Source organism: Pangasianodon hypophthalmus, chromosome 2 (genome assembly GCF_027358585.1).
Source record: "Pangasianodon hypophthalmus isolate fPanHyp1 chromosome 2, fPanHyp1.pri, whole genome shotgun sequence".
NCBI classification, from domain to species: Eukaryota; Metazoa; Chordata; class Actinopteri; order Siluriformes; family Pangasiidae; genus Pangasianodon; species Pangasianodon hypophthalmus.
Genome location: NC_069711.1, coordinates 5,502,595 through 5,516,821, shown reverse-complemented (window position 1 = coordinate 5,516,821; position 14,227 = coordinate 5,502,595). Strand labels below are relative to the sequence as shown.

General features: G+C 41.9%; 1 protein-coding gene across 2 annotated transcripts; it reads right to left on the bottom strand.

Annotated features, from left to right (window-relative positions):
* Nucleotides 1-10,612: 10,612 nt before the first annotated feature.
* On the bottom strand, nt 10,613-13,777 carry mych (myelocytomatosis oncogene homolog). 2 transcript variants are annotated; one of them, XM_053232160.1, is made up of 3 exons: nt 13,604-13,777; nt 12,333-12,860; nt 10,613-12,007 (listed from the first exon to the last, which is right to left on the bottom strand). In XM_053232160.1, exons 2-3 carry the CDS (start codon nt 12,826-12,828, stop codon nt 11,505-11,507), a joined length of 999 nt encoding a protein of 332 aa, XP_053088135.1. In that variant the 5' UTR covers nt 12,829-12,860; nt 13,604-13,777; the 3' UTR covers nt 10,613-11,504. The 2 variants fall into 2 exon arrangements, with proteins under 2 accessions (XP_053088135.1, XP_026767953.2); XM_026912152.3 differs by having other exon boundaries at nt 12,333-12,840; nt 13,604-13,776.
* Between the last annotated feature and the right edge of the window lie 450 nt (nt 13,778-14,227).

The window sequence follows — 14,227 nt, the reverse complement described above, 5'->3', positions numbered from 1 at the left end:
AGGGTCATGGCATGTGCTTCTGCAACAGGCTCACTAATTTTTATTGATGATGTAATTCATCATGAATTCAGCAGCAGAATGAATTCAGAAGTCTACAGAAACATTCTGTCTGTCAATTTGCTGTGAAATGCATAACTGGGCGAAACTTCATTATGCAGCAAGACGATGACCAAAAACACACTGCCAACACAACAAAGGACTGCAATGATCAAAAACTGAAACAAGCTGCTGTACATGCCTGGAAAAGCATCATAAAAGAAGAATGCAACAGTTTCATGATGTCAGTGGATCACCAGTTATTGCAAGAAAGGGTTATGCCACCAAATGTTGTTGTTGTTCCTCTTTTGGCTGCACCTGTTAAGGGTTGCCATGGCAGATCATTGGTCCATGTATTTTTGATTTGGCACAGTTTTTGGCACAGAAGCACAGCGCTAAAAGCATCATTGACCTCATGGTACTGGAGCAGTTTGTCACCCAACTACCAGAGGGGACAGCAGAATGCGTCCAGTGCCACTGACTGACATCACTGGATGAGGTGTCTGTCTCTTCTTCCGCTCAGGTTGGTGACTCCAGAGCCACAGGTGTGGAAGTAAGGCCTGAGCTGGTTCTGCTTGTGTTGCAGGGAACCCAGGCATTTCCAGGACCAATGGCACATTATGAAGGTGGGGGCATTGGTCTGGATCCCTGACGTACTGCAGGCCACCCCCAATCGCTCTGGGATGTACCGCATACCGTGAGTGTACAAGGGGGTACATACCACACATTGGTGGATTCAGGCTGTAACCAAACATCGATTCACCAATGCCTGGTTCAAGGTGAGGCATTGAGGAATGCACATGTGGTGAAGGTGAGGTGTGTGTACAGGTATGTTCATGAATATCCGTTGGTGCTGGTCATCGTTAAATTCCAGGAGCAAAAACATATAGTGGAGGTGGCAGTTAGTCCTCACCTCACCAATCCACTAATCCTGAGGACAAATTGGCTGGGGTTCTGGACATTAGCAAAAGAAACGTTTGTGAATGGGTCCTGCCGTAGCAAGAGATGGTGTGGAATGTGAGCAGTATTGGCTGGGGAGGCCGTGCCAGGGCTGTCGACATCAGCTTCACGTCAGGGGAACACGGAGAGTGGGGAGGGCTCTGCCCCACCACTCTTGGCAGGGTATTTCCCCTTGGAGCATTGCCTGACAAGACCCTGAGGCATGCCTTTGACCAAGTAAGATTAATCAATGGTCAGCAAACTCAGCCTAATGTTGCTCTATCCCACCCCTATCTTTCAATTATTAATGATAAGATATACCAAGAGATGCAGGGCACTCAGACCCAAGAGAAAATGACCCAATTGTTGGTCCCAAGGATCTGTCTGGAAATGTTATTCCAGGGGGTGCACCATAATCCAATGACAGGGCACTTGGGCCAGGAAAAAACGCTAAACTTATGGCCCATTTCTATTGGCCAGGCATTCACGGCAAAGTTCGCAGGTGGTGTGCAGAATGTCGAAAATGTCAGCTGGTGAATACACCAGCCACCCCAAAAGCATCATTGTGCCCCTTTCATTAATCGAGATCTCCTTCGAAAGAATTGGCATAGACCTCATTGGGCCATTAGATCGGACTGCATGAGGGCAACGCTTTGTGTTAGTTCTAGTGGACTATGCTACATGATACACGGAAGCAGTGCCTCTCTGCAATAACTCTGCACACAGCGTTGTGGAGGCATTCTTCTGTGCTATCTCCCAAGTCAGGATCCTGAAAGAGATCCTGACTGATCAGGGCACAACCTTCATGTCACAGACACTACGCGAGCTTTAAGAGTTGTTGAGATTAAATTGATTCACACCAGTGTTTACCATCCTCAGACAGATGGGGTGGTAGAAATATTTAATCAAATGCTTAAAAATATGATTTGGAAGTTCGTTCATGATGATGCATGGAGTTATAACAGGGGCTCAAGCCCCTGTTATTTGCAGTACAAGAGGTCTCACAAGCCTCCATGGGGTTTTTCCCATTCAAATTATTGTACAGACGTCTTAGATGTAATTCAAGAAAAATTGGTGAAATTCAGTACATTCTTGACCTGAGAGCAAAACTCCACACCCTCGGACAATTAACACAGGAGAATTTGCTACAGGCACAAAAACGTCAATCAATACTGTATAACACGCTGTATAGTACTCAGCTATGGGAATTTGCACCAGGAGATAAAGTGCTCACATTATTACCCACATCGAGCTCCAATTTGCTTGCCAAGTGGCAAGGGCCCTTCGAGGTCACACGGCGAGCCAAGGACATCTACTATGTGGTAAGGTGAATGGATTGAGGCAGGGCGCAGCAAGTTAGCACCTCGACCTCCTCAAACCGTGGAGGAAGGTGGTTCCCGTGGCTTTGGAGACAGGAGAACCACCTTCCTCCACAGCTAGGACAGGAGGTAAATCTCAAAATCTCAAAAGGTAAATCTCAAACCTAGGATAGCTAGGACAGGAGGTAAATCTCAATACAGCAGCTCAATCCACCCCGATCCCTTATGGAGACCACCTCTCTCTGTCCCAAATCACAGAGGTTGCCAAGTTGCAGGCAGAGTTTTCCGACGTGTTCTTGCTTCTACCTGGTCGCACTAATCTCATAGAACACCATATTGAGACACCCCCATGTGGTGGTACACATCCGCCCCTACTGTTTGCCTGAGCACAAAAAGCAGGTAGTTCAAGATGAGCTCAAGGCCATATTCGAAATGGGGGTAATTGAGGAGTCCCACAGTGACTGGTTCCCAAAGCAGATGATTTGGTCAGGTTTTGTGAGGACTTTAGAAAAGTCAACGCGGTGTCTAAATTTGATGCATACCCAATGCTTCGCATTGAAGAACTGCTCGATCGGTCAGGGACGGCTTGCTTTTACTCGACACTGGATTTGACAATGGGATATTGGCAGATCCCGCTGACTCCAATATCTTGTGAAAAACGGCCTTTTCCCCTGTTTGGGTTAAACCAATTTTTGACCCTTCCCTTCTGGTTGCTTGGGGCCCCAGCAACGTTCCTGTAACTCATGGATAGAAGATTCCATCCACACCCTGCTTATGCCACTGCCTATCTAGATGACATTATTATTTATAGCAATGATTGGCAACAGCACATTCAGCATCTGAGGGCTGTCCTGAGATCACTGAGATGAGCAGGACTCACAGTAAACCCAAAAAAGTGTGTGATTGGATGGGTGGAAATACAGTATCTGGGTTTCCACTTGGACCATGGGCAGGTGCATCCCCAAATTGATAAGCCGGCAGCGATTGCGGCCTGCCTGAGACCCAGGACCAAAAAAGGAGGTGAGACAGTTTCTGGGGCTGGCTGACTATTATTGCAGGTTTTTGCCTAATTATTTGAATGTCACTAGCCCACTGGCTAAAAATGGAGCGCCAGATCTGCTCCAGGGGATGGAGTCATGCCAGCAGGCTTTTATTCAGGTAAAAGTTGCACTCTCTGATGGACCACTCTTACATTCTCTGGCCAGGAGCTTGATAGCACAATCAATAGGGGCGGTGTAGTGGTAGTCCACTGGCTTTGGCCTTGCTGAAAACCTCCTATAATTCATGGTACTTGGAGGGAATTTCCACTTGGGACTGAGTTTCAGGGCTTTCAGTGGTCATGTATGTGATGCAGATCGAAAGAATTTGGAGACACTTCTCAAGACAACATACCAGAGTGTGATCTTCTCCTTACAGGAAATTTATGGGTCACGGGTCTGCATCTACTGGAAACCCCAGATCGTGTGTGATCCAAATGGGGAGTACAAAAATTTTGATGAGAGAAATATTTGGAGTGACTTACTTTGTGGGAGTGAGAGGCAGAGGGTGCTCACTCAGGATTCAGCTTGGTGATGGCCTAGAGGAGCAGTGTGCTACTTGATGATGAGGGCTGCCACAGTAATAGCACAATTTCTCCTTCTGACACCTTTGGCATTCCACAGGGGTTAGCTTGGCTTGGCTGAGTTGCATGGGTTCTGTGGGGTTGATTTTAGGGGTCAGGATGATCATGGCTTTGATTTCTCCTCGATTCTGAAGCATAATGTCGATATGAATAGACATGTCAATAAGGGAGTCAAGGATGGCTTGTTCATCACGGCAGGCCGGTTCTGTGAGGAAATCAGCACCGAGTCGGTGACGATATGCCGCCTTGAGAGCCAGCTCATTCACTTTGTCAGTCAGTGGGTTGACGATCTGGGCAATCTTGGTGCACTCAGGAACTCCTTACTGACCTGAGAAGTAGAGGGAACACTGTAATAGGAAGCCTCTGTATCCTGCGGGATTGCCAGCAGGATCCAGGTGTGCAAAGAGTAGCAGATTGGGTGGTTGCTGCCAAAGCCACTAGCGAAGCTGTTACGGTGGTGCGGAACTGTGCTAGGGCTCTGTGACACCAATGCCTGATGCCACTTCAGAGCACCTGCTGCATCCATGTGGTGGCAAAGTATTCTGTCAGGTGGCAAATATGGACGCAAATGCAGGTAAACAATGGCTTTATTTATAAAGCTTGCAGGACAGTCCAAATTGTGAGACAAAAACGTGGTCAATAAACAGGCAATGGTCAGGCTATGAACAAACAACATGAACTAGGAAAGTCAGAGGCAAAAACGTGAATATGAGAAACGGGATCAAAAACCAGAGAGACTATAACAAGATAAAGGCTTGGTATTGACTGGCATGCACCACAGAGCGTATACTTACATTGAATGGTTGGTGTGAGAGCCCATATGTACTGTATGGCTGTGATTGAGTGATTCACTTCAGGTGTGTGTGATCAGTAAACATGAACATGACAGTCTCTGTGGTTGGGTGTTATAGTCTGTGGAAGCCATGTTTGTAGATGTTGCAGTTGGACACCATTTCCAGCACTGACATGACATTGTTTAACACATCTAGATGTAAATATCAGGAAATGAAAGCTGAACTTCTAATCTATCGTCTCATGCTCATCTTTTGATCTCAAACACAAATTTCTTCAGAGTATAGCAAAAACAAAAGAACTGGCCTTGCTGTTCCAATGCCTTCAGAGGGGGCTGTATGTATGTATATATGTATGTATGTATTTGTTTTGTTTGTTTTTTGTGAGCATTTTCATCCTCCATACATTCATGCTTGACTCTCATTAGATGATAAAACACTTCTTATTGGGTTGTAAATTCACAAGCAGGAAAGGTTTCCCAACCTTATCTGAGACGTTTTTTTCACTCTGCTCTGACAATTTTTCCACTTCTAGTGTGAGCTGCAGAAGTCCCTCCCTGGCAAAACCATTAGGGCAAACTTGTTTGAAATTGCTCAAAATCCTCTTACATTTTTATTTTACCATATTTGGTATATTTTCCAAAACTGCAAAGCATTTGAGTTTATAGTTCTTTCATAATACACAAAGTTACTAATTTTTCGTCGTCTGCTGCGACCATCAAGGTAAGACCATTCTCATCCTGGGTAGGACCTACCTTGCCCTCAGCAGTGCCTCAATCTTTCATGGCATGGGTTCCACAAGGTATTGGAAACTTTCCTTAACTTTACTTGTTCCTTTGGGATTCTGGTCCATGTTGACATGATTGCATCACATAATTGCTGCAGCAATATGTCATTCATGTAGCGACTGTCCCATTCTACCACATCCCAAAGGTGCCCTATTAGATTCAAGTCTGGTGACTGGGGAGGCCATTGAAGTACACTGTATTCATTGTATTGTAGCCTCAGATTCCTGCTGATGGCTGACAGAAGTGGAATTCAAAGCTGTCATAACAAAACACTTATTTTATCATTTATTATTTTATCACATAAAAAAAACACTTTTCAGACAAAAACATAATGAAGAGACATAGTAAAATTTCATGCACTATTCTGTTCTAGTTGAATATGAACAAAAGTCAAAACACTGATAAAAGTTTTGATGAAATACTGTATGTCCTGCATCTTGTCCATAACAGATTATAATTTGGACTGCAAATGACCTAAAAAATTCTCTGTGGGCCACATGTTTATTATACATCAATAATGAATTAGGCATGGCTGCAATTCAGTACTGCAGTTTTGATCTACAAATAACATTGTAATAAAAAAAACATTAGGTTAAAGACAGGTTCAGAAATCAAAGTGCTTTAGTTTATTCAAGCTGAGGTTGAAATTAACTGAGAGGATACTATATACAATGGATATAAAAAAGTCTACACACCCCTGTTAAAATGGCAGGTTTTTGTGAAGTAAAAAAAAATGAAAGTAAGATAAATCACGTCAGAACCTTTTCCACCCTTAATGTTAAATTAAAATCTTTATAAAAATTAAGTGAGAAACTGAGAAATCTGATACATTTAGGGAAAGATAGAAAAAAATAAAAAATTTACACTAATGTGTTAAAAATACAAAAATAACCCTTTTGTAATTGGGGATGTGGCTGTGCTCAGAATGAAGCAATCACATTCAATCTTATGTCCAAAAGTAATTATCGTACAGCTGTGATCAATGAAACCAGCTGTTTCTGTGGGATTTTCTTGATATCTTGTTCAAGAAAATGACCAAGGGCAGTGGTAGGTCAGTGGTTAAGAACTACTGATCAGAAGGTCATGAGTTCAACCCCCAGCACTGCTAATCTGCTACTGTTGGGCCCTTAACCCTCAACTGCTCAGATGTATAAATGAGATAAATGTAAGTCGTCCTGGATAAGGATTTCTGCCAAATGCCATAAATGTAAATATTCCTGGTTTCATCTGACAGATGAAGCTACTACAAAGCCTGTATGGTATCTCACTTGTCGAAAGATATTGACTAGGAGAGGGGTATAAAAGAATTTCCAAAACATTAGCTGTACCATGGAACACTGTGAAGGCCATCATCAACAAGTGGAGGAAATGGAGCACCACAGTGACATCACCAAGAACAGGTGATCCCACCAAATTTACAAAAGGACAAGAAAAAACTTACCAGAGCTGCCAAGAGACCTACAGTAACATTAAAGGAGCTGCAGGAATATCTTACAAGTACTGATTACTCTCTGCATGTGACAACAATCTCTTGTATTCTTCACATGTCTGGGCTATGGGGTAGGGCGGCTAGACAGAAGCCCTTTCTCACAAAAAACATCTAGGTCCAAATGAATCACCTTAAAACATGTGGCAAAATGTGTTATGGTCTGATGAGAACAATTCCAAACAATATAATAATTCCAAAAGATATGCTTGGTACATCAACAGAAGAACACCATACCCAAGGTGAAGCATGGTGGTGGAAGCATCGTTCTTTATGGCTGCTTTTCTTCAGCCAGAACTGGGGCTTTTATCAAGGTGGAGGAATCATGAATAGCTACAAAAAACAGTCAATGTACCATGCTGATAGACTCTTACTCAAAAAGACTGAGTGGTGTATTAAAATCAAAAGATGCTTCAATAAAGTATTAGTTTAGGGATGTGCACACATATGCAACTAGGTTGTTGAAACTAAAAAAAGTTTCTGATTTTCACTTTATTTGTATAAATTGCAATTTCACATTAAAGGTGGGAAAAGTTCACAAAAACTTGGTGGTTCAAAAACACCAAAGACTCAAAAGTTTTTAAAAAGTATTTAATAGTTCTTGGCAGAAAGCCCACTAAAATGGACATTGCAGTACTGAGAAACCTGTGTTACACGAGACACTTGACTGTTTTGAATTCTGTTCTGGCTGGCTCACATTAACTTTACTCATGACATCAATGCATCACCACTTTAATACTGAGATGTCACAGAACATATCGTATACTTTTGCAGTATCCATGAAAAGATTTAATGACCACCTGATTTAACTATTAGAAATTTAATTAGAAATACTTTACATAAAAGTATATCTGAAAGCATAAAGTGATATCACACATTTGGAAAGAAGCCTTGATGCAGTAGTAGCATGTAAAAGGACTAAAATTTAATTCAGTGACAGTGTGGTTACATACCTTACAGTGGATACAAAAAGTCTTAGACACCCCTGCTAAAATTGCAGGTTTTTGCAAAAAAAAAAAGTTAAAAAAAAAAAAAAGAAACCAAATTAACTCATGTTCGTTCTTTTTCTACATTTAATGTGATATAGCTACCAACAGAATTCAAGTAAAAACAAATAGAAACATTTTAGGTAAAAAAAAAAAAAAAAGAAAGAAAGAAAAAAGAAAAAACTTATAATAACTTGGTTGCACAAGTGTACACACCCTTTTATAATGGAGTATGTGATTGTGCTCAGAATTTACCACATTTAAACTCGTCCAAATAAATAATAATAAAGTAAATATCATACTCCTGTCATCAATTAAATGATTCTGATTAATCCCAAATAAACAGTTGCTTCTGTAGGCTTTCTACCTTGGTTTCATTTTCCCACATGGTTTGGGGCAATTTAGGTGGGCTTCTTGCCGAAGGTGTCTTGGCAGCCTCCCTGATAAGTTTTCTTCTTGTCCTTTCATCAGTTTTGGAGGGACATCCTGTTCTGGGTAATGCCAATTTTGTTAATGATGGCCTTGAGTGATCCATGGTACGTCTAATGTTTCTGAAATTCTTTTGTACCTCTCTCCTGATCAATACTTTTCAGCAATGAGATCTCGTACATGCTTTGTAAGCTCTTCGTGGACCATGGTTTCAGCAGTCAGATGAAACCAAGATGTCATCAGAAAAACCTGCAATTTCAACAGGGGTGTGTAGACTTTTTATATCCATTGTATATTTTTATACTTTTGCTGTAATAGAAAGTTTTCACTAACTATGGAATAAACTGACTAGTTAACTAGTCCAGTACTTTTTTTTAATTGGACTTATTAGTTAAGTACAAGACTAAAATTAATAGTCATTTAACCCCTTATATCTGTTTTACAAATATCAAAATCATTAAGAAAGATTTAATAAGAACTCACCTGGAATTTTATCTTGTAAGCTTAGAGCATGTCCTTAATAGCCAACTATCTTGTCTTAAAAAAGGAACACATCACTCCATTCTTAAATCATTACACTGGCTACCAGTATGTTACAGAACTGACTTCAAGATATTATTACTAGTCTATAAATCACTTAATAGTACTGAACCAGTGTATTTATCTGATATGCCACAATGATACAAGCTGAGCAGAACTCTCAGATCATTATAAACTTTTGCAGTTAGTCCTGTCTAAGGTAAAGCCTAAGCAAGGAGAAGCAGTGTTTAGCTACAATGCTGCTCTTAAATGGAACCTACTGACACCAACACTAGACAACACTAGACACTTTTAAACCCTTGTTGTCCTTATGTTGTCCCAAATGTCCTTATTTGAGCAGGATTTCAGCTCAGTTTAAAACGCTGTACTTATAGCTCTACTACACTACTGCTTTTCTATCCTGCAACAGCACTCTACTCAATTTCATTTATCATTTATCGTATATCTGCATTATTTTATGCATTGTGCTGCTGTCACATGATTAGCTGATGGGATAACTGCATAAAAGCACAGGTGTACAGGTGTTCCTAATAAAATGAACAGTGAGTGTATACATACATATTTGAACATAATTATGCAGTGTAGTAAGAATTTTTTTAGGCTAATGTCACAACTGCTGTCACTGCAGTAGACAAGATGGGTAATGTGAGAAATCTGTAGAATGTGAGAAGTGCTTAGAAGACATTACATATGCCATTTCATATCGATCCTTCTGTTTCTGCATTTCTTGAAAATTAGAGAGATTAAAAAAACATAATTAGCAGTAAAATGTGTTGTGGTGCTCCACTATTCATGTGTAATGTTTACACTGTCGTTTTGTATTCAGGAGCATGTGATCAATGAAATGAACATTTTCAAGACTTGGCCCACAGCCGCTTGCTTGCACTTAACATCTTTCCTTGCAATTGTCTGTGCAAAACAGCTGGATACAAGACATTAATTTCATCTACTATCTTCTGGCAAACCATTTTCTTGTCCTCATCCAAATCTACTCTGTATGTTGTCTTTCTCTATTCCACCAAGCATCTATTAAGGTTTGTATTTGGTCCAGTGGAGTTTTTGATTGGACAGAGAAGTAGATGTTTTTTGTACTTAGGATTTCGTTGGTGGAAGTGGCATTAAATCTGTTTAGAGCGATGCAACCATCATACTTCATGCTTAAGACTTACTCCTAGCATTACTCCTCGCTAAACTTTGCTCTGAGAACAAAATTTATCTATTTATATTTACTTTATTTATTTTTGACTATGATTTTTATGTCTTACATGGACTTCTAAGTTTATTTTCACAAGTAATTCCCAGAAGCTTTATAAGGCCTATATGCCGTACCACAGCAAGTTTCATAAAAAGTGAAGGCTAAAGGCTAAAGATCAGCAGGGACTGATAAACAAGCCTATTCAATTAGCTTCTGAAGGCTCTGATAACTTATCTGCCAAGTGGCATTCCTCAGTTTTACTGACACTGCAATGAGCAAAGGTGAGCTCTTAAGCTGTTAAATAATGACAACCACCACTCCATCACCCTGACTAAAGCATTTCCTGCCATATACATTTGTCTTAAAATAGAAATACTTTATATTGTATATAAATAATAATATATTAATTTCTTAATCTTTCTACACATATAAGTAGTAATGAGTATAACATATACCAGGAAATAACAGAGGCAGACTAGATATATTGTCTACTGTTTAATAGAAGTATAAAAAGTGCTGCTAAAAAGAACAAACCTTCAATTCTGCAAACAAAATAACACCTAAATAATTTATCATACATAATTAAGAAACTGACAAAAATACCTGACTTCTATACAGTTGCCATTATGAAGGCAATAATAATAATAATCCCAGTCTCCTTGGCAGAGGTAGATAAGACAAAGAATAAAAATATTATATTTGACACACAACAAAATGAGATTCAAATATGAACACTCATTTTTTGAATGACACTCCAAAGTACAACTGATAATGCAAATGTCAACCAACTGGTCTTGTCTTTCCAGTATATAAATGCCTAGACTGTATTAGAACAAGTATCAACATCTTACCAGTAAAGCAAACACAACCATTTACAAACATCACATTCATCCCCAGAAATCTGACCATTTTTGGATCCAGCCCAAAATCATACATCAGTAGCACATGATCATTTTCAATGATGGTGTGTGTGTGTGTGTGTGTGTGTGTGGGGGGGGGGGGGGGGGGGGGGGGGTTGTTAAGATGTTAAGATGTTCAATGATTATAAATTTATACAGATTAATGATGATTTAGACTGGCAAAGGGTTAAGGTAAACAACATAAAATTGCATAGAAAATACAATTTTCATTCTCATTTTAAGACTAAAAATTTTGGCATAGCTTTAAAGAACTACTCTGAGAACAACTTTTACACTGAAGATGCATATTTCCACAAGGAATTTTACATAAACTAAAATAAAAAAAGAAACCTAGCCATCTCCTTAGAGATGAACAGTCAGTAAATAGTGCTGTGACTCTGACAGCCTGTGAATGCTGGCCATGCCCCAAACAGTACTCCAGCTGTATCTAGTCCCAAAATGGTCTTCAGAAGCCTCAAAGCCTTTTGAGCTGCTCCAATCTGGCCTTGAGCTGTTCTTGTTTCTCTCTCAGCCTGTCTCTCTTTTGACTGAGCCTCTGTCCCTCTGATTCCATGTTGCGGATGCTCTCCTTAGCACGTTTTAGTATCATCACCTTGGATGCTTTGTCGTTGTTCGACAGCTCGGGCACATGGTCACGCAGACGTAGGAAGCAGTTCTTCAACTCATTGCGTCGCTGTCGCTCCATAACATTATGGGTCCTGCGGCGCTCCTCATCGTCCTCCAGGTCGCAGGCGTGGCGGGAGGTGAAGTGTCTCATATTTCCGCGGGCACGTTTTACACTCAGCGAAGGGGGCGGGGGTGAGGCGGGCCGAGGAGCGGCGTAGTTGTGTTGCTGTTGGATCTCAAGGTGACGGCGTTTCAGTGCCTGCTGCTGTTCACGCCTGCCATCATCCTTCTGCTGCTGTGAGCGAGTGAACGTGTTGGAGCGGCGCACAGTCACCACATCAATCTCCTCCTCTGTGTTACACAAAAAAAAAGAACAAACACATATACTAATGTCAAAAACAGAGCAGCCAAAACCAAGCAATGCTACAGCAAAAGTGAGTGCTACACTACTGAACACCAGCCAGACAACAAAATGTGGATTTTGATGACACTCACATACAAAGGCATAAAAAAAAAAAGAAAGAAAAAAAATCGTGTTGTCTACAACTTCAGGAATACCAAGATATAACAGACAGTTCTCACAGGGGGACGACTGTTTGACTGGTTCACAGCACAGAGTCAGAGTACACTCAGTAACCGGCAGGGAAATGAGCAGTGATAAGAAGAAAATTCTCACCGGAATCGCTGGATGATTCTCCGGCCGCGGACAGTGAGCCGTAGTCGGAGGAGGTCTCGCTCTGCTCGGGGGTGCTCAGGATCAAGTCATCGCTCTGCATCAGCGCCTCACAATCCAGCGTGGAACCGACGATCTCGGCGAAGATTTCCGTATCGATATCCGAAAGCAGAGGACTCGTGGAAAGGACGGACATTTTCTCTTCAGCCGATTTCTCCCCGGCGCATGGCCACAAGCAGTCGTCCGAGACGGAATACCTCGCACGATCATCGCCTAAATCACAGTTCCAGTTCAAAATGTCGCTGTCCTCGAGCAAAAGCTCCGACACCAGCTCGAAGTGATCCACGGTGGACACGAGGTCGGCCTTGATCGGCGGAGACTGCGGCGGCGTGGGGATCGCCTGCAGGTCCTTGATTAGGTTCTGGCAAAACTCGTCGTCGAACAGCAGCGGTTCCGACTCGCCAAGCCAGTCGTGTGGCGGAGAGCGACTCGGCAGCATGTTTACAGAAGCCTAGAAAACAGGTACAATGTCTAAAACACACAAAAAACCCAGAGTGCGATGTTGTTTGTTAAACACACTTAGCACTAATGACAAGGGAAATACTAAAGCACGCTGCCGCGGCCACGAGGTTTCACGAGTAAACTTTCCAGGTGTTCTGACGATTTCTCCCACCCCTTGAGCCGGCCTACCAGGGCTTACTGCGCATGCGCACTTCGCTTCTGCGTCACGCAGGGTTAGTGTTAGCGGGTTGTACGCTACAGTAGGACATTTCCACAACGTAGGAGAACGCTACTCCTTTTTTTAAACGCTCCACTTGGTGGGCGGGGCTTCAGGCGGTCTCCGCCCCCTGTCGGTTGTATGGTGACGTCATGCAACAGCTGGAACGGCAGTTTCGTTCACAAATTTCTTAAGGACTTTAAATTCGGGTCCAAAAGTGACAGATGTTCTGTTGAGCCCCACTTGCAATTCAAATATATAATTCAAATATGTACGTCCTTATTGCTATAGCATTTACTCTCAAGAAGGTTAACTTAGGTTAAATATTTTTACAGTTTTTATATTTTTAAATATTTTATGGTTTTAATAATAGTCTTATCCAAAACCAAAGATTTGTGAGATTTGACACTAACGATAGCTTATATTTGTCATGAGGAAACAAAGAAACGCAAATAGAAAGAAAGATTAAAGCCCCTGGACGCAGCCGGCGCGCGCGCGCCCCCGGACCACGCGTCTGCGTTCAGCGTGAAAATCTGCGTGAAAATCAGCGACTCACCTTTTCCTTCAGTGACGCCGGTAAATGTAAGCAACACCCGTTATCGGCGAGCTGTAGCTGGCAAAGCGAAATGAATGCACAAAAAAAGACTTTGTTAAAACAACGTAAATTTGCGAAGCCCCATGCCACAGGAGCACGCGGCGCGCAGAGGCAGTGGGTGGGGCGCTGAAGGGATTTAACTTTATACCGCCGCAGCGCTGATCAGTGTCCTTCCACGGACAGATTCGCGCCAAAACCGATCTCTAAAATATGTACACTGAAGAGTATTTATTATTACGACAAAATCTTGTGTGTTGGCGAAAATGTTAGATCGTTAATCTTGTAAAGTGTGTGTGACATCAGGCATTGCGCGAGGTGAGAGAGACGCGGCGCGGGAATAGTGCGCAGCGCGGAGTGATACTGCTGCGGAGACGCGCCGCTGGAATTCCAAGAAAACGAAGGCGGGAGGTGCGCGTTACTTTCCACGTGTCAGTGTGCACAAAAGCCGGCTGTTTTTTACTCCGTGTTCCATTTCGGGCCACTTCGGGGAACTGATGACTGTTACCCCGAAACTCGTGTGTATCCATATAGTTTATTAAATAAAAAACTTAAACTGCGTTCTCACTGGCATCGAGCTACTACGAA

Excerpts from the sequence above, each read along its gene's own strand:
- mych (XM_053232160.1), bottom strand. The coding sequence starts at position 12,828 with ATGCTGCCGAGTCGCTCTCCGCCACACGACTGGCTTGGCGAGTCGGAA. Across the intron at positions 12,008-12,332 it reads AGAATCATCCAGCGATTCCG|AGGAGGAGATTGATGTGGTG; the intron begins GTGAGAATTTTC and ends TGTGTAACACAG.